This window comes from Oenanthe melanoleuca, chromosome 18 (genome assembly GCF_029582105.1).
Source record: "Oenanthe melanoleuca isolate GR-GAL-2019-014 chromosome 18, OMel1.0, whole genome shotgun sequence".
NCBI classification, from domain to species: domain Eukaryota; kingdom Metazoa; phylum Chordata; class Aves; order Passeriformes; family Muscicapidae; genus Oenanthe; species Oenanthe melanoleuca.
Genome location: NC_079351.1, coordinates 3,696,061 through 3,715,587, shown reverse-complemented (window position 1 = coordinate 3,715,587; position 19,527 = coordinate 3,696,061). Strand labels below are relative to the sequence as shown.

Sequence of the window (19,527 nt, the reverse complement as noted above, 5' to 3'; positions counted from 1 at the left end):
CTACTTTTCTTCTCTGACCTGCCCAAACACATTATATGCCACCTTGGCTGTTAATGCCACACTTGCAGCTCCTCTGCATTGAGGGTTTTGAACAGGAGACATCAAGGACCACACTCATTAACAATTTCCAGGTGCACTATCGAGGATTTCAATGTGTTTTATTGTCAACCTTACTACAGGTTCAACATGGTGGTGTCACAGAAAAGCAGAAACTCCTGCCCTCACAGTACAGAGCACCAGCACAAGTCACACTGAACCACGTTAGATACAGGTACTGTTGCAGGGGGAGTTCAAACACCCTCTGTTGCAAAGGGAACCAACAGGGAATTCTGCTTGTATCAGGTTTGCAGAAATCACCCTCTTTATGGGGTTACTCACAGACTTCATAAGTTTTTATTCCAGCTGTAGCCAAAGATTTCCTTCAGGTATTCTGCTGCCCATATGTCCCATGATGAAGGTAAGAATCCATTGCTGATAGAGCGAAATGTTTTAAAGTCTGACTAATTAATTTGGGAAGTTCATTTACTTCAAATTCTGAAGAAATCTTAATATTAAATGTGGAAACATATTAGTTTCTCCGTGATTGAAAAACAGGATTATTTACAGTTATGCAAAACTGTAATATAATAATGTACAAAGAATGTCTTGATCACATCTCAGACTAAGGAAGAAAGGGATACATCAAACAGCCTGGGAATTTCAGAGACCTGTTGTGTGCACACATACAGGCACATACAAACTGATCACTGCAATGGTACAGTCTTAAGGCAGCTCTCTGTCATACCAATTACCAGCTTGTTTATCCAGTGGCAGCAGAACAAACCAGCAGTTTGAAAGCAGTAACCAGCTACAGACTTGGTACCTAGGTTCTCTTATCTAAACTAAAACGATTAATTCATTATCTAGATCTATCCAGATGTTTGTACTTCTTTACTAAAACAAGGTAGCCAGATCTAAATTATTTTAAAGATGTTTAAAATATTTAAAACAGTGAAGTGCTGCCAAGTAAAGGATTTGGGTTTGGTCTTGCAATGACTGTAAAAATCAAATGTCATGATTTCCTCAGAACAGGAGCAAGTAAATTGCAGAATCTGAAAATTCTGCAGGAGTATTTTCTGATATTTACACATTAAAAAAGCTCATAGTGCTTTGTCTAAGAACAAGAAAAGGCAGGTGGAACTGCAATTAAGGTTTGACTTGGGCAATACTTTTAAATATAAATTAAAAATCCTGCAATAGCTGCACAGAAGAAATAAATGATTTATACATAAGATATTTTTAAGCCACTGGTGTTTCTCTCATGAATTCCTCTAGGACAGTCACTACGTTCCTGGCTTCTGGCATTTCTGCATGTTCTACTTTCACAATTTTCAGCAGGATGTCTCCACTGCCACAGTTCTTTAGGAACAGGTAGCACTTGAACAAGGCGTAGTGGTTCATTTCAGCCTGGCGGATAAACCTCTTCAAGTTGTTAATGTCCTGGATAGCCTGGGCAAAGAGCAACAGAGCATTTTCTTATCCTCCTACATGGGATGAAAACACACTATCGTGGAAAATAAAGGATAAACAGCAGCATTTCCAACAGAAGTTTTGTATTACTACTTAAGAGTAATATAAGAAATTAATATTGTCTTGGATACATATTATAGCTTTTACTGTAATGATGCAAAATCTGTGGACACAACGTGATGTGTCCAACCTGTAGCAAGAATTCTATGATGGCAGCTCACTTAAGAAGTGTTAGCTACTGAACCCATGTTACCAGCTGCATGAGACTGCGTGTGCAAGGCTCAGATCAGCAGTATTTGAAGAAAACAAACAACAGCAACAAAGAAGGTAGGTCTTACTTTAAACTTTGAGAAAGCACCTTTGGAGCAGTTACTGAAGGTACTTTCACACTACATCACAGCTGTTCTTGTGAACTACAGTAAGCCAGCCCTCAAATTAAGCTTCCGAGCTAACCAGTTAATGACATATAGATACCATAATAACCTAAAGCTTTTATTCACTGCAAAATAATATTTTGCACATGGTATTTGCTCCTTCAGTAACCCAAATATCTTCTTCAAGTCTTTAACATATATGAACAGGTACCTTCAATTTAAAGTTTTCCAAAATCTGCCGGAAGAGAAATGGATTTCCACCTTCAGCACCATTCATAAAAGCTTGCATCCAGTCCTCACAGAATCTGTTGCTTCCTGTTAAATGTTCAGGAATACAGAGAGGAGATAAGAAAAAGCAAATGAGCTCAACATAAATATACAGCTGCATTGACCTGGTTTAATCACTCTCACATAACAAGTGGTAGCAATATACCTGGGCCAGGAAATGAGTCTCAAGGGAAAACAATACACGTGGAAAGGAAAAGCAAACACAGCTACAGTAATTATACAAGACTGTGTTCTGATTGTTGAATCCCTTTTCCCAACATTTGTCAAAACCACAACAGGAAAAGAAAAAGTTTTGCAGATTGACTGAATTGTACAAGTCATACTTTCATGGTCTACAAACTAAATGTACTGTGGATTTTATTACCAAGCATTTTCAGCCCAGAGTTCCAGTGTGTCTGGTACCTCATATGCAAACAGAACCCTGAGCTTCTGAAAATCCTCAACTGCCTGTAATATCACAGCTCTCAGCAGCTGATGGATCCAAGAGAGCAACATGAAGTGTTCCCAGCTGTAGTCTCACCTGCATTATGCAGCTGGGGCTGAGGTCCACTACAGTCTATAACCATGGACTTGTGCTGTTCCTCTGTCATGGCAATGCACAGGGAGGTCATTGTGCCTTCCTGGACAAGTCCTTGGAGGCTGGCAGCTGCCAGGAACCTGACACAGAAAGCTCTTGTCAACTGTTTGCTCCCTTACAACTCCTGGACACCGAGGTGACTGCCAGACAGTACTGTAAAACAGTAGCCAAGTTACTCAAAGGCTCCTTGGGCTCAAAGTATCTTTACCTGCTGATGTCCTTTTCTGCTCTTTCATCTGCATTTTTGACTTCTACAGGAGTGTAACTCAGAGCCTTAAACAAAAAAAGAAATAAAAAGAAAAATAAAAAAGGAAAAAGCTGGATGCAACTTTACGACTTTAGTATTACTTTTGTTGCTATACTGCAGTTCTGAGCAATAAATACATAATGTGGTACTTTAAAAATTGTTCTTGCCAAGGCAGTACTCTATTATTCCCATTACAGCTGGTTCTGCACTCAGATGAAATTCAGCACTTGTACTCTGTTAGCTATTCCATCCAGAATCTCCTCAAACTCAGGGACTAGAGCTAGGATTAGTCTCTTTTCTATTTCCAGTGAATTACACAAGACACATATACAATATAACATCCCTTTTCATTCAGAGGAGTTGTGGCATGGACAGCCTGCTCATGCTATTTGTGATTTTCTTACCCTAATTTCAGTACAGACACCATTAGATAACTTTATTTTTTTAAGTGATAGAAGAAATTGTTACATGCTTCTTTAGCAATAAGCAGGGGAAAAGTACTTGCTCTGAATTAAAAACAAACAAAAAATAAAAGAAAACAAACAAAAAAACACGCAAAAAAAACATAACCAAAAGAAAAAAAGAAAAAGAAAAAAGGGTTTTTAATTTCCTCCAGATGGGAAAGCAAATGCAAGAAACATTTTAATCATGCTGGAGTCACCAAGATGCTTTCTGGAGGTTTTTTAGCTACCCAGTTTTAGATACACTTACAGCATGTAGCAGAGAGGCAAGTTTGTCCTGGAAGAGCTGCACAACCCTTTGGATAGGGCAGATGGCATCCTCAAACCAGCTCCTCAGGTAAGGGCTAACACAGGCCTCCAAGTTTTTTTGCTGTAACACATTGAAACATTAAAACTTTTACTACAAGTCAGATTTCTACACCAACAGAAGCCTATTAATAATCTACCCAACCTGAGATAATTGGATGTTGGAACGTTCTTAATCTCAAACCACAGTGAACTAAAATAATGAGTTTGACATTTAAAGCCTCACTTTATCAGCAATGAAGGGCTTTGCATTTTAAGAAACAGCCAGAACTGTAATATTATGGTATATATTGAGTGAAGACCATGAAAAAGCAGATGGGATGACAAAGAGAATTAAAATGCAGAACTTCCACTAGAAAAATGTGACAAGAAACCTACAAATGTCCTTTTTTAACATTCAGAGCTGGTAAGAATCAAGGTGGACATCGATAAGTTCCTTATAGACCATTATATTTTATCAGTTATTCTCTCCAAATTTAATATTAAGTGATCTTTAAGAGATTTATGACTGACACAAAAAGGTTCCCCCTTTCTTTTTTCATTTTGACTTGTGTGGCTGATAGCACCTTAGACATTCATTGTACTACAATGAGTCAAGTATCTCTCCCAGTGTTTCATACTGGTATTTGAAACACCTATTTGTCTGTATACATTACATCTTCCAGATGGTTTTAGCAAACAATCTGCATAAATACTAATTTTCACCACTTAAAAAAAAAGTTAGGCTTTACCTCCAGATCAAGGTTTATCTTCAGATTTTGAATGTATTTGTCCAGCTCAAGTCTGAAAGTATTTTCTTAAGGAAAATAAGATGCATCAGTTAAAACCTGTATTTTTTCCTTTCAGTATATGGCTGTTACTGATATTTTCAGTTACTGGAAAGTGTGCACACACAAGCTGATTTCAAGTAAGAACAGACAAAATGACAAGATAGTTTTTACATCATCTCTCTCTCCACACAGGTAAAGAAAATTAAAGGTAAGGATATAGTTCCAGACCTTTCTCTGAGCCACCTAAGAAACAAACCACGTATTCTGGAGCACTGATGTCTGATTCCAGTGTTGCCATTTCCAGAATACTTTCTTGTTGGAAACGACAGTAGTAACAACCAACTTTACCCTCGGGTATGCTATGAGAAAAAAAAAAGAAAAAAAATTACTTTCTTACAAATACATCACAATAAATAAGTGCAAAAGGCAGACATACATGATTTCTGAGGTAATTTTAACTGTTAGCACTGATGGCTCCTATGGTTGTGGTAGGTGCAGCCATAGGTGCAGCTCTTAGACCTTCTCTTTTTTCTTCTAGTTTAAAAGGAAATAATCATAAACATCTGTAGTATTTTTTAAGTATTCCAACAGTAAATTATTTAAAACAATATTTTTCTCAAAGTTAACTAAAAAAGTAAAGTGCCATTGTGTAAGGCTGTTATTAACAGCAGCAATAGACTGAAAACATAGAATCAGGATTAAATCTAAGTGCAGCAGCAAGCAGGCAAGATATGCCAATGCTCCTTACAGCTCTCGTTCACCAATAATTTCAAAAATTTACCTCAGCCCCACTGATGCTACATTGCCCATTCCTTCAAACAGCGCTCCTTTAGTGAGACGCTTAGCGATGAAACTGTGCAACTCCGTCTCTGCTTCAGCTGGTAAATTGGTGTCCAGCAAGGAGAGGCTTTAGAAACCAGAAGAAATCGTTACCAAAAAGCAAATGTTACTGTTTTGTGTCTAGAGAAGGGTCCCTGCAATCTTCTGGTGACAGCTAAACTGTGGGGTTTTTTTTTGTTTTTGTTTTTTTTGTTTTTTTGGTTTTTTTGTGACTTTCGGCCCATCATGAGCAGTCAGTGATTTGCCTACTCACCAGCAGTCTGGACATGTGGTGTCAGCTCATGCTGACCTTCCCAGCAGCTACAGACACTGCCCTCTTTGTTTCTATGTTTCCCCAACTGTAATACAGAGCTTATGCAAAGATGTCCACTGAAAATTAATGATTTTTTGTTGTATATAACCTACATGAAAAACTAGGTCAATACAGCAATATCAAGTACTAGTAGTAAAAAAAAAAAAGGATGATAGTTTCTGTTTAAGGCATTAGTTGAGCTCTGTATATGTGTGTATATGTGTGCCATGGGGACTGCAGAATGCTTTCACAGGGGGTTGTGTTTTAAAAGGACTTTATAGGACCTAACGGTGATCTGACACCAATACGGCAAAAACTTCAAATTGGGGTATCGCGGTGTTTGTGCTGCTCTGCAGCTGGACTTTACCTGAAGTCTTCGGCGGAGGGTGTGTGTGCCACGGCACCGCCATCCCCGGCGGCGGCTCCCGGCTGCGCGGACCTGGAACACAAGCGATTCCCGGAGTGAGTTTACAGCCGTGCCACGCAACAGGTAACAGCGGCCGCAGCAGGGAAAAGGCACGGCCCGAGGGCGAATAAAAGCAGGAGCAGGGAATCGGTGCATTACGGAAGGGAAAGAATCTCACTGGGGAGGGAGAGGTGGTGGGGGGCGGAAATCAAGGGAATTCAGGGAGGTGGGAACGGCCAAGGCCTGGGGACGGCCTCCCCGCGGCGCCTCACCTGCGGTAGCCATAGAGGCCGTGGTAGGCGCAGCCGTGCCGCTCCGGCCGCCGCTCCTCGCCCGCGCCGCCGCCCTCCTCGCTGCTCTCCGGCTCCCGCTCATCGCCGTCCGGCAGCCCCGGCAGCATCGCGGCCCTGGCCCCGCCTGTGCCGCGGGAGCCCGCGGGGAGCCCCCGGGCCGCTGCCGCCCCGCCCCGCCGCCTGTGCTCTGAGCCCGCCCCGCGCGCCGGGAGGAGCCTTCGGAGCGCACGGGCCGTGTCCGCACCGCACCGCACCGGGGGCGGTACCGAGCCGTGCCGGAGCGGCTCCGGCTGCTGGTGCTGCTCCGTTTGTGTCATGCACAGAAAATTGTAGTAGAGGTGCCGCATTGCCTCTGTCAGGTTCAAAAGGCGGTCACTGACTTAACGGCAGGACCTGCTCAAACATCTTAGAATCATAGAATGGTTTGGGTTGGAAGGGGGTTTGGCAGGATTAGACGTGCTCTCTGCTTTTAAAAAGTTCTGCTTCTGAAATGCTTTCTCCGTGTTAAAACATTTGTTAACTCGGCCTTGTGGCTACCAGGTCGTTACAGAATCACAATCACAGAATCGTTGGGGTTGGAAGGGGCCTCTGGAGATCATCCAGTCCAATTCCCCTGCCAAGGCAGGGTCACCTGGAGCAGGAGACACGGAACACATCCCTCCGGAGAGGGAGACTCCACTGTCTCCTTTTGCAGACAAGTCCCGTAGGGCGCACCTGGGAGCCCCAGCTACAGCAGGGCCACTGCAAAGGGTTGGATGTGACTGATGGCTGGACTTGATAATCTTACAGATATTTTCCAACCTTAAATGATTCTGTGATTCTCTTCTGAGCACCTGGTGGACCTGTGGGTGAGCTGGAGAGCCATGGGGGTAACACAGACACACACCCGGATGGATTGTCACTGTAACAGAGGGACCAGCTCCAGTCCAGGTGCAGGTAACTGAGACAGTGATGGCTCAACTCAAGTTGGTTTTATTGTGTTCTCGGGGGGCCAGGCTCCTTCACATACCACGGCCTTGCCCTCAGCACACATCAACACAGGCACAGCCAGCACAACACTGCACAGAGCAGCCAGCTTCTTGCCCAGCAACATTTAGTGGGGAAACACAGTTTCTCTGTGACATTAAACACGATGACAAGCAACAGTTTAGGAAGAAGCTCTTTCCTCTGCGAGTGCCGAGGCCCCTGGAACAGGTTGTCCAGAGAAATTGTGGCTGTCCCATCCCTGAAGTGTTCAAGGTCACGTTGGACGGGGCTTGGTGCAACCTGGTTTAGTGGAAGGTGTCCCTGCCCGTGACAGAGGGGGAGCAACGAGATGGGCTTTACGACCCTTCCCAACCCAAATTACTCCGTAACTGTTTGTGTAATACATTCAGGCCCCTCAGGCAGAGAACCCACAGCCCCCACTGGACAAAATGGCGGCGGCGGCGCGAGGCATCACGGGACAGCCCAGTGGGGGCGAGCGCCAGCGCGTCACGTGGGCGCCCCCCCGCCCTGCTGACGCGGTGCATTCTGGGAGTTCGGAGGCCGCAGCGGTGCCTGAGGGAGCTCGGCCGCCATTTTGTGCCTCTCGCTCAGTCCGGGGCGGCCGCGCGCGTGCTGCGGCTCTGAGGGAGCGCTCCGTTCTCCTGCTGTGTAGGTCGGGGTGAGGCCGCCATGGGCCGGAAGAAGAAGAAGCAGCTGAAGCCTTGGTGCTGGTATCCTTCTGTGTGGGACGCGGTGCATACGGAGAGATCGGGTGGGGGAGGGGAGCGGCGCGGCCTGGCGCGGTCGGGGCTCGGTCGCGTCCTGTCCTGTCCTGTCCCGTCCTGTCCCGTCCCGTCCCGTCTCGTCCCCTCCCCTCCCCTCCCTTCCCCTCCCGAGATGGGGCTGAGCCCTTCTCCTCACGCTGGTTACGGTTTGTCTCGGTGCTTAGCCCTGTTCCAGTCCTGTGCTCCTCGGGATGGGCCCAGTCCGTGCCCTTCCTGCGCTCCCCACCCCCGCACGGCCTCAGGCCCACTCCCGGGGCCGCGGCCTCCCTCCCGATCCCTAAAACCGGGTCAGCGGGAGGTGGGGAATGGTCTTTATCCCTTGCGAAGGAGGATTTTAAAGGAAAAAAATCCCGCTGCTGATAAATACATTTATTCATGGAGGAATGAGGTTGAAAGAGAATTTTTGAAAACTTTTTTTCTTTTTTTTTTTTTTCTTTTTTTTTTTTTTTTTTTCTTGACGGGGGGAGCTTTCAATTTGTAATTGCTGCATCATAATCATGCTTAATTTTCAGTATACTGGTGGATCTTCATTTGATCGCTCCTTCAGAATGTGCTCACTGTTGTGGAGTGATTACAAATCTACCTTTTCTCTTACACTTCTCTCCTCTAGAATTGTTTAATAAAGAAATTTAAAAGGTGCTCCGGAATATTTTACCATTTTGTCTTGGAAGGATTTGTGCTTGTTTCAGACATAAATTTATTTTGTTTTGGTGGAAGCAAGAGACACATTGTGTTAGCAATGTTAGCATGTTAACATTTTCTTAATAAATAGCAAATGTGTATTTGTCTCACCTAGGAAAATGTGTGGAGTGTTTGCTGAAATATCAATGCTGACTCACAGAAAGGAAATGCAGTTTGTCTTTTCTGTTACATGGATGTCCAAACAGTTCTTTGCTTAAAATATTTTTTCTTCAAAGCAAAGAATTCTTCAGTTACTGCAGCAAATTATGCTGTGTCATAAAAATTGATAGCTGGATAACTGGAAGAGGAAGGGAATTTTTATTAAAACCTTTGTTCTCTTTTATGATTGTTAGTTACTGGTAATTGATTAAAGAACCACTTCTGAGTCATTTGCATAATTTCCCTTTTGCTGTTTCAAGCCTGTTTTTCCTTTAATGCTGTAGCAGCATTCACACCCTTGAAGAGAAAAATGGGTAGGACTTGTAAACCATGAGTCAAACCATATGGAATCAAGTGATGATTCTGATTGTGAGCAGAGACCTTTCCCTTTTGTACCTTTGTAAAGAGGGATGTGCTGGGTCGGGTGTTTGGTTTTAGACATCCATGGAATATTTGTCACCCTTTGAATGCTGAGAGATGCTTCTTGTGCCTTTCTTTTGCTTCAGGAGAAGTCACTGGTGCTCATTACCTTAGTCCTATCTAAAAGGTCACTTCCAGTATTAAATGTTTCCTTAACATCTTCAATAGGTATTGTAATAGAGATTTTGATGATGAGAAAATCCTTATACAGCATCAAAAAGCAAAGCACTTTAAATGCCATATATGTCATAAGAAACTGTATACAGGACCTGGTTTAGCTATACATTGCATGCAGGTAAGGAGTTTTAGATTTACATGAGCTTTTCTTTACAGTATCTAAAATTTAAGTGAAATGTGCTTAAGAAGGTGGGGGTTGGGGGCTTCCAGAATCTTTAAAATTGGTAAGAAAAAGACAGCAATGGCCTGCTTGCAGCACAGTAGTCCTGCTGTGTCAGCAGTCAAATGGCCACTGTGCAGCAGAGATCTTTGTCAGGAGTTTCGTAGGAGTGAAGGAATTGTGCTGTCTTGGTTTTTCTGAGTTTATGTAAGATGGTTTTAGGGGTAATAGTAGTTATCAGAGATTAGGAAGCAAGGTCAAGAAAGTGCTTGGCCAGAAAGATTATTCTCGTTAAGAATGTTCCTTTTCTGTATTGACACTGCCTGAAGAACACAGAGAATTTATCCTGAATTGTGGTCAGTGGGATTTGTTTGGTTTTTTCCTTTTTCTTTAGGTACATAAAGAAACAATAGATGCTGTTCCAAATGCTATTCCTGGAAGAACAGACATTGAACTGGAAATCTATGGAATGGAAGGCATTCCAGAAAAAGATATGGAGGAACGGAGGAGGTTACTTGAACAAAAAACTCAGGGTAAGGTGTAATGTGCCTGGTAGCCTGTTATTTCCCTGGTGTGTTCCTTACTCAGCTGTGGCACTCAGTGAGGGTGGGATTTAATCATTCTCTGACAGCAGCTCCAGGCATTTGCCAGCCATGTGGGAGGCTGGGAGGGATTTTTCCTTTCCTGTTCAGAAGCAGTTGCTGCCAGAGCAGCTACAACAGTTATATAATGAATATGGGCACGGTCATTTGTTTGTGAGAGTAAGGGGAGGAAGGGCTGGGGGTAAAACTATCCTGATGATTTCCGAATACTTGTGTTTCTTTGCTGTTCAAGCATACCTTTGGTTGAACGAACCGCTTTGGTTTATGCTGGACAGCACGATACTGACACAAGGACAGATCCCTCTGTATGTTCAGGGTCATGGCAATGTCAGTCATGTTCCTTCCCTTTATTTGTGGCTATAGATGAGCTCACATGACATTCTTTCTTTGTATTTCTGTGAGTTTTCAAACACTGACAAGGTTTGAATTTTGCTATTAGTTAATTTTATAGAATATAATTTGTGTTCAGTTTGACCATATGTATTGTACTGTCTGCAGAGAGCCAGAAAAAGAAACAACAGGATGATTCTGATGAGTATGAAGAAGATGAATCTGCAGCTTCAACTTCGTTTCAACCCCAGCAAGTTCAGCCGCAACAGGGGTACATTCCCCCAATGGCACAGCCAGGTTTGCCTCCTGTGCCAGGTGCACCAGGGATGCCTCCAGGTGAGAGGGTGTGTTAGGTGGTTGCTGAAAACCTCAGCAGAAACCTGAATTGCTGCTTGTGTACTTGAGTAATAATCTCCCCTTTTAACACTGGGGTCACAGAATAGTTCTGTGAGGCGCAGATAAGCAGTTTCTTCATTTTCTTCCCCTGTTCTGTGAACGAGCACATCTTCCTTGGTGTACTGGATTCAGATACCTAATGCTGGCATTTAGATTGAAGGCGTGTGGTAGTAAGATAGATTAGTGCTTCAAACAGAAGTCTCTCAGTGATAGGTGTTCATGGCGTCTATAACAGGGTTTTGGAAACAGGGCAGAAAGGTTGCTGTGTGTGTGGAGACTGCTAACACAGAACAGGCTGTTCATACACAGGCCACAGGTACAATGGGGAAAGAACTTTGGTCAGTGAGTGAAGAATGGTCTCTTCTTGTAATAAGATGTCTTCTTTGGGAACCACTAAGAAAATTTGCAGTCTTGCAGGGCTGGGACAATCAGTCAAAGCCAAATTTGTAGGTAGTATTTATATTGCACTATTTGTAAGCAATATTATTTCAAAACCCAATCAATTATAACGTCCAGCATTTAAAGTAAAAAATTTATCCAGCAATCATTTACCCAGTAAAGCAGTTATCCAGTGCAAACTTTTAGATGACATTTATTAGCAATTGTGTGTTATCAGAGTTGTTGAAAATATATTTTTCTTTAAAGGTATACCCCCATTAATGGCAGGTGTTCCACCTATGATGCCTGGAATGCCTCCAGTTATGCCTGGAATGCCACCTGGGTGAGTAGCAAGAAAGATTTAATAATTCATGTTCATATTGTGCATTTTAAACTGTAACAGAAAAAGTAAAGCCAGTTTTAAAAATGTTCATAGGGAAGTTTGGACTCTGTAAGTTAAATATTAAGACTAACCAAAGAAGTGGATGGCTGTAAACCAACATGTAAAATATGGCCAAACTGAGTTTATGAATAAAGTATCTTGTCTTTGTCCTGAATTAATAATTAGTAAATAGTAGTATATTAATATAAAATTTTGTTGTGTTGGTTTAGAGCCTTCTGTGAGCCACTGTTCTCTTGTTTACTGCACATATGTTGTGCATCTGGTTGGCAGTCATCAACATAACAGGGAAAAAAAGTACTGGATAGTTTATATTTTTATTGTATTTTGGGCAAAAGATGTTGGTTTTTATGCTTGTTTGGGGTTGACACCATACCCTATCACAATGTGTTTGGAAATTCACAGTTAGATTTTTGATTTTGTCATAAATTTTCACAGATTACATCAACAGAGAAAATACATGCAGTCATTTTGTGGTGGAAACATGTAAGCATCTCATTAATGTAATTCTAGGTACATTCATTATGCCATTTTATGTTGTGTTTTATAAGCTTGGAATTGTTTTACTGAAAAACTTTGAATATTGCCTGAGAATTTGGGGAAGGTGTTTAGTTAGGTTTTGTTACTGTATAATACATGAAGATTTTATGCTTTTATGTAAACAAATATTAAAAAACTGTATGTGAAATGCATTCTACAAAATATTAATCAAATAGACCCTTAGAGACTTAAAGCCTCTCTTAAAGCAGAGCTTGAACAGCTCCATATGCTCCATCCTTCACACTGCAGGACATTTTGCAGGAGCTCAGTTTAATCTGAACTTTATGTTCACTGAGATGAAAGCTCGTTCTCTTCTGAGACATAAGTATTGATTTAACAGTCTTTGATTTTAAAATTTGTATTATAATCAAACATGGTGTGGATGCTCATCAGAACTTTAGCTTTTTTGGGTGGAAACTCAACAGAATTTAATCAGGTTATCTGACACAGTCCTCATTAAATTTCTTGTTAACTTCAGGTGAACATCATGTTACCTGTAAAAACACAAATGAATTTGCCAGAACTTCACTGCATTTCATTTTGGAAGGAGAAGATGGTGTTATGTTTTTGTTTATTCTAATGTAAAATTTTGTTTACTTAACCTGATTAACTTTTGTTTAAAAATGACCAAAGATTTAGAAGACAGGAAGCAATTTTGGTTTTAGTGAGATGTCAGTTCGAGTACTGTCTGCAGTTTCTCAGGAAGTCATTCTTCTGGGGCAGCAGGCAGTGAGCATTCATCACTTGTTTTGATGTCTGCTGGGTGGCAAGACTCACTTTGCCTTCTCCAGCTAAAAAAGGGACAATGGGTCTTTGTTCCCAGTCATTGCTGCTTCTGCAGTGGTTGTTCCCTGTGTAGCAATGATAGATGAGTTGAGAGCAGAAATCAGACATTCCAGAATGAATGCTCACCTGTTCATGGATTTGATCTGAAAACAGCAGTGGTGAAAGTGTCTTGACTGTCATACCAACAGAAACTGCTTCTGAGTGGGGTTTTGATTTGTAGTGGAGTGCTGCAGATCATCTTACCTTGCTCATTAAATTAATAAACTTTTTTTTTTTTTTTTTCCTAATCCAATTTTGAATGTCTGCAAAAAATTAAGCAAACTTAAGATACACTTGTTTGTTCCTTGCGAAGCATTCATGCATATTCATCTAGGAAAAGAAGCCAAACTAATTTTTAATATGGAGGGAAAAATGTTACAATGTGGACTTCTCACATAAAAAAATCAAAATCCCACTTTATCATTAGTGTATGGAGTTTTTTCTATAACTGAAACTCCAGAAGCTTTCTTGCCCTATGGTTTCTGCTCTGCTTTTGTCGATATTTTTTTGATAGTTCTGCAGCTCTAGGTTATCTGCCAGTCAGTGTCAGAGAGGACTAATAGTAGATGGACAGTGATTGGAGAAAGCTCGTTTTCCTACATTCAGACACCATGAATCTACTGAGGTCAGGTCCTTGGAACACTGCTGCAGCTAGTAGTCTGAGAGAGATTTCAGGAGACACTATTCTGGACATGTCATAATAGAGAAAGCGAAATCTTGAGAAATTGAAGTGTAAATAAGTATTTGGCAGTTTGACTGCTGGATTATGTTTTGGTTTTATTCATGTGGAATCACTTGGTTTGGAATTACCTCTCTTGAGAGCTTCCTGAAATTATTTACCCTTATTTTTTGTCTAATACAGGATGTGCCAATTGTCTTAACACATTATCATGAGTGTTCATACCAGTGCTCATTTTCTGTTCAATAGGATGATGCCAATGGGTGGAATGATGCCTCCTGGGCCAGGAATCCCACCTCTTATGCCTGGTATGCCACCAGGTAGGTCAGGGTTGTCGAACTCGTACTATGGTGAGAGTTTAATTTTATTTATTTATTTATCTATCTATCTATCTATCTGTCTATCTATCTATCTATCTATCTATCTGTCTATCTATCTATCTATCTATTTATTTCCACTAAGATTTAGGATTTATGTAAAGAACTTACAGACTTGTGCCACCACCCATCACCTTGCTGTGGTTGGATTGCCATAGAAGCCATTCTTGTGCTGAGGTGGTTGATTTAGGCTTCTGATTCTAAATAATTGTTTGAGTTTTATACTATTGTCAGAGTGAAAAACAGTATACAGTTTTTTGGTTTTATTGTACTTTCTCACACTGTTGTGTTGCCTGGTCTCTCTTCGTCCGTTTTTAAAATTAATATTTGTGTCTGCAGTCGGAAAATAGTAAGATTGAAAACGTGGAAATTGTAAATAGTGTTGGTGGTTTAGCCAGTTGAAGAGCCTGCAGTGTGAAGAAACTTAACTGACATTTTGGTCTCTTACCATAGCTAGAAGAGATGTTACTTGAGCAGCTCTTAAGCAGCTCTAAGTTCCCTGGGTGTTCCAGCTGACTAGCAGCTGTGTGGTAACAAACTGAGATTTGCTGGTTTGCTTGATAGGACCCATAGAAGCTGTTAATTTCCCACTGACTTCTTCTAGAGCTTAGTGCACACCAAATGCAGGTGTTGTGGTGACACTACAAAATGTCCCAGTCCACTTTGCTAATGACTCCAGCAAAACTGGCAGTGTTTTGGTCACAGTTCTGGTACTGTTCAGAAACAATTTAGTCTCTCTTAGATTTTGGAACAGTATTATCCATGCTCTTGGCACTGTAGGTGCAGTGTGTCAGAAACAGTTACTGCATTGTATTGGTTTATTGAGAGTGTAAACTTCATTATTGCAGCTTTAGTAAAAAACAACTTAATCCAGCATTGTTCTGAAGTGTTTGAGGTTATTGCTCATGCATGGTCATTGACTGGTGACTGCTGGCATTACCCTTTGTCATGTGTTATTTTACCGCTGCCTTAAAATGCATGTTGAAGTAGGAAATTTTGTTCTAAGGAGCACTGGGGACGGGATTGTCTAAAGGAATATTGCTGCTTCCTGGACCCTGATCCGTCGCCCGTTATTTGTGGTTTTCAGGGATGCCACCGCCTGTTGGGCCTCGGCCTGGCATGCCTCCAATGACACAAGCACAGCCTGTTACAGCCCCCGGGCATTCTGAACCGGCCTCCAGCTCCTGCTGCAACAGCCCCGACTCCACAACCTCCAGTTACTAAACCACTGTTCCCAAGCGCGGGGCAGGTAAGGTATCCCAGAGCCTGGAATCTCTTGTTACGTTCTTCAAACATTCATTGTGTCAATAGTGCCTATTTATTATTGAAGAGGCCCAAGAAATGACTGGTTCAGGTTTTTACTTGGGTTGTTTAAGTTTAATTTAGTGTAGTAGGACGTGAATGAATTTTAAAAGATTCTTTTGTTTGTCTTAAAACAGCTGTGAAACCAGACAGAAGTTCTGTAAGCACTGGGGAAGAAAGGAGTAGGCAAAATGCTCTTAAACGTGTTTAGCTTATTGTCTATAAGGGAGCTTCGGGTGGGTGAAGAGATACAGGAATCTGATTGCATAGAACTCTACCTTCAATTTGCAAATTGAAAATCTTGACGTGACTTGTTCTCCACTGTTCTCATAATGGGCTCTCTACTGATAAATGGATGAATTTATTCTGTAGTCTCGTTAAACTGGTTAATCATTGCCCAAGTTAGGAGATTTTTTTCACTTAAAAAGTTTAGGAGTATGTCAGTGTAGTGTAAAGTTCATTTCAATGTTTTGGGGAGGGAAGTGGGGAATTGATAGTGGCTTGTGACCTCTTCCCTTTGAATGCGCTTTGTTCATAGATCCTGGAGTTTTTACTTGCTTTCAAGTATGTTGCAGAAGCCTTTGTAATGTATTGTTTGCATTTTGGGCTTCTACAGTGAAGATACATGTTTACAAAAATGCAGTCCTTTCATAAGAAAGGGCTTAATATAAGAAATCCTTTCATCTGGATATTTTCCACCCATTTGTTTGGAGACTTTTCACTGTTTCCTTTCTTTTATGCTACAGATGGGGACACCTGTCACAAGCTCAAGTGCAGCTTCCTCCAATTCAGAAAGTCTCTCAGCATCTTCTAACGCTCTGTTTCCTAGCACAGCACAAGTACGCAGGAAGTCACAGTTTAAAACAAATTGCTTTGCAACTTAACCCTTTGGACCGTCCTGTAAAATCCAAAATGGACTAAACATCTTCAGATAATTTCTGTTGTATTCCTGATTATGTTTAGCTGGTAAAACTGTAGAGTCCTTGATTATGAGTTGCATCTTACCAGAAATAAGTATGTCGAAGTGCCCAATTTTTCTTAGTATGAAAGAATGAAATGTAACATCCTGGTTCTAAAGGGTTAAAAGAGCATGAAAGCAGTTAAATGCATTTTAGTGGGCAGTGGTTAGCTTGATGCATGGTGAAGGCTTTTTAGTTTGTTGTTTAATATGGCACATCATAATGTAGGGAATTTTAAATTTGCATTATGACGAAATGTTAATTTTTTTTTGACTGGGAGGTTCAGTTAATTGTAAATATGCAGTGACTAGAAACAAAAGCATTCTCTTATAACTATAGTTTGCTTTGGAGATTGCTGTGTCTTTAGAGACAGCTTTGCAAAACAGACTTTGACAGGGTTTTTGTAGTAGAACAGTAGGAGATATGAAATGGGGATCTGTAGTGGACCTCTTACCTGCTTCCATTGATTCTTCATTCACAAATAAGGTTAAAGTTCTGTAGATAGACATAGTACTTTGTGAAAATACTGCAGTGTGTTCATAGAAAGAATGCTTAAAGCAATTGCACAATAGAGCTTTCTTAAATATTTGTTTAAAACATTTCTTAAATACTTCATTTTAATGAATATTAGCACTTTCAGCGGTACTCTATGCTAATGGTTGCTAAAGTATGTTAATTTAGTGAAAGAATAATGAATTTCTACTTAGAGGCTCCTAAAAATGGTGGTTCAGGGAAGATTTACACATTCAGGGTTTGAGATAAAATAGTGGGGTGTTTTTTTCTTTGTCGTTCCTTTTGTTGTGGTGGCTTTTGACCTGCAAATTCTAGACTTCCCTCTGTCTGTGTGTATATGTGTACATACTGGGGTTTATTTTGTCTTGGTTTCAGTTGCTCTAGTTTGCAGTAAGGCTGAACTTTACTTTTGTCAAGCTTGTTATAATTATGTATCTCACTGGAACGTTTCAGAGGTCTAACAGTCATCATTTATGTTTTCCTATGCTTTGAGAAGTATTGACCTGTCTCTGTGTTTCACAGGCTGCAGCAGCTGTGCCAGGGCCAGTTGGTACTGATTTCAAACCTTTGAATTCTACACCCGCGACAACAACGGAACCCCCCAAACCAACATTCCCTGCTTACACACAGTCCACAGCCTCAACCACTAGCACAACCAACAGCACTGCAGCTAAACCAGCTACGTCTATCACAAGTAAGCCTGCTACCCTCACAACAACCAGTGCAACCAGTAAGTTGATCCATCCAGATGAGGATATATCACTGGTAAGTTAGTATGTTCTCATTGTTTTACTGAAAAATGCGATTTATGATGATAAGGTTTAATGGAATTTCATCTGTGCTGTGCATTATATGTATTTTAGTAAAGGTGAGAGTGGAAACCATGCAGAATAAATGTAACTGAGAGAATTTCTTTGATTGCAAAGTGATGACTAGCACATTGCAGTGGTCTTGCTGCAGTCTAAGCCTTAGTTTTAGTGGTGATGGGAAATCTCCCAACCGAAAATACAATTTGGACTTTTACTGTATGTGTCTTAAACTTGAAGTTATCTAGGTCTGGGTAATAAGTGTTCAACAAGAGACTGAACGATTTGAAGTTGTTTTGATGCTATTAGAACAGTTAGGAATACGGAATTTATGGATAAAACAAATAAACACTAATTATAGTTCAGCGATCTTTAGATTTGTGTTTTTAAAAGAAAAAGCTTTATTCATCTGGGGAAAGGGGAAAATTTGAATTCCATGCAGAATGCTTGAATTGGTCTGTATTAAGGAAGAAAGTCTGCCGAAAGGGGGGGCAGATCATGCTGCTGTGTAATGTTATTAGTAGTCTTTGAATTTGAAAGGTAGTTAAAATAGTTTAGTAATCTACTTTGTTGAACCTCTGTTTACTTTGCTTTCAGTGAGTTTTAACACAATGTGTTGTGGTTGTCTCTTCTGGTTTTAGGAAGAGAGAAGGGCACAGTTGCCTAAATACCAGCGCAATCTTCCTCGGCCAGGCCAGGCTGCCCTGGGTACTCCACCGGTTGGACCAATTGGAGGTATGATGCCACCACAGCCAGGAATTCCTCCACAACAGCAAGGAATGAGACCTCCCATGCCACCTCATGGTAATCATAAGTTTCACAGCTTCCTGTTCTTGAAAAGATTTGTGAATTTGCCTATGCTAGCAGGGAAGGGTGGAGCTTTTCAAAAAAGGCACTTCTTGCTGTTTTAAAAAAAAAAATTAAAATTATTCTTTGCATCTTAACTGTTTTGTTTATAGGTCAGTATGGTGCTCATCACCAGGGCATGCCAGGATATCTTCCTGGAGCAATGCCTCCATATGGTCAGGGACCTCCGATGGTGCCCCCGTACCAGAGTGGACCTCCTCGCCCTCCGATGGGAATGAGACCTCCCGTCATGTCGCAAGGTGGCCGCTACTGATGCTCCTACTCACGCTCTAATAGGTTTGGAGATTAAACCTTTTCTCATCTTGTGCTGTTAATATAGCCGAGCTTCCGTCAATTAAGGCTTCATTGTGACTTTTAAAAAAATAAGTATCTTCCCACATGCAAGGAGCTATTGGACATTCTTATTTTACATGGGAAAAATTATTTGGAATAATAACAGGAACTTTTCCTGATGTTGCAATTTATACTGTATGGCTTCTTTTTCATGTTTCATCTAGGTTTTTAGAAGTGAAGTATAGTAAATATGGTTCGTTAAATTGTGAAGGCGCTGGAATTACATGAACATACCACCTTAAAGGCAAGTTCTGTAACGTTATGTTGCTATTTGTGAAATGATGCCTTCACAGCACTTCAAGTGCTGTTGGACTTCATGTCCCCAACATAGTTTGGTGAGGGCTGTAACTGTTCCCAACTACTTGTACATTAAAGTCCGAACTTGTAACAATATTTAATGTATTTAGAGTTCCTCCTGTTCCAGGGTTTAAGTAAACTGACCCACTAAGGTCATGTGACTTTTCTGTACTGTTATAAACTTCATTGTAATAAAAGAGGAGAAAAATTTA

At 41.2% G+C, this 19,527-nt stretch overlaps 2 protein-coding genes across 2 annotated transcripts; one reads left to right on the top strand and one right to left on the bottom strand.

Annotated features, from left to right (window-relative positions):
• Positions 1–141: 141 nt before the first annotated feature.
• C18H17orf75 (chromosome 18 C17orf75 homolog) lies at positions 142–6,550 on the bottom strand. The gene is made up of 10 exons (XM_056505789.1): positions 6,343–6,550; positions 6,032–6,103; positions 5,314–5,439; positions 4,751–4,891; positions 4,494–4,551; positions 3,707–3,826; positions 2,957–3,021; positions 2,692–2,828; positions 2,095–2,198; positions 142–1,488 (listed from the first exon to the last, which is right to left on the bottom strand). Exons 1-10 carry the CDS (start codon positions 6,468–6,470, stop codon positions 1,279–1,281), a joined length of 1,161 nt encoding a protein of 386 aa, XP_056361764.1. The 5' UTR covers positions 6,471–6,550; the 3' UTR covers positions 142–1,278.
• A 1,333-nt stretch (positions 6,551–7,883) lies between these two features.
• ZNF207 (zinc finger protein 207) lies at positions 7,884–19,527 on the top strand. The gene is given in 11 exon segments (XM_056505779.1): positions 7,884–8,060; positions 9,543–9,669; positions 10,106–10,244; positions 10,812–10,979; positions 11,685–11,760; positions 14,111–14,181; positions 15,326–15,393; positions 15,395–15,487; positions 17,535–17,777; positions 18,460–18,622; positions 18,778–19,527. Coding segments are annotated over 11 exon segments (1,350 nt in total). The 5' UTR covers positions 7,884–8,019; the 3' UTR covers positions 18,939–19,527.

Coding starts and splice junctions, on each gene's coding strand:
- C18H17orf75 (XM_056505789.1), bottom strand. CDS start 6,470: ATGCTGCCGGGGCTGCCGGACGGCGATGAGCGGGAGCCGGAGAGCAGC. Junction 5,440..6,031: donor CCCTCCGCCGAAGACTTCAG/GTAAAGTCCAGC, acceptor TGGTTTCTAAAG/CCTCTCCTTGCTGGACACCA. Junction 4,552..4,750: donor TCAGAGAAAGGTCTGGAACT/ATATCCTTACCT, acceptor TTAAGAAAATAC/TTTCAGACTTGAGCTGGACA.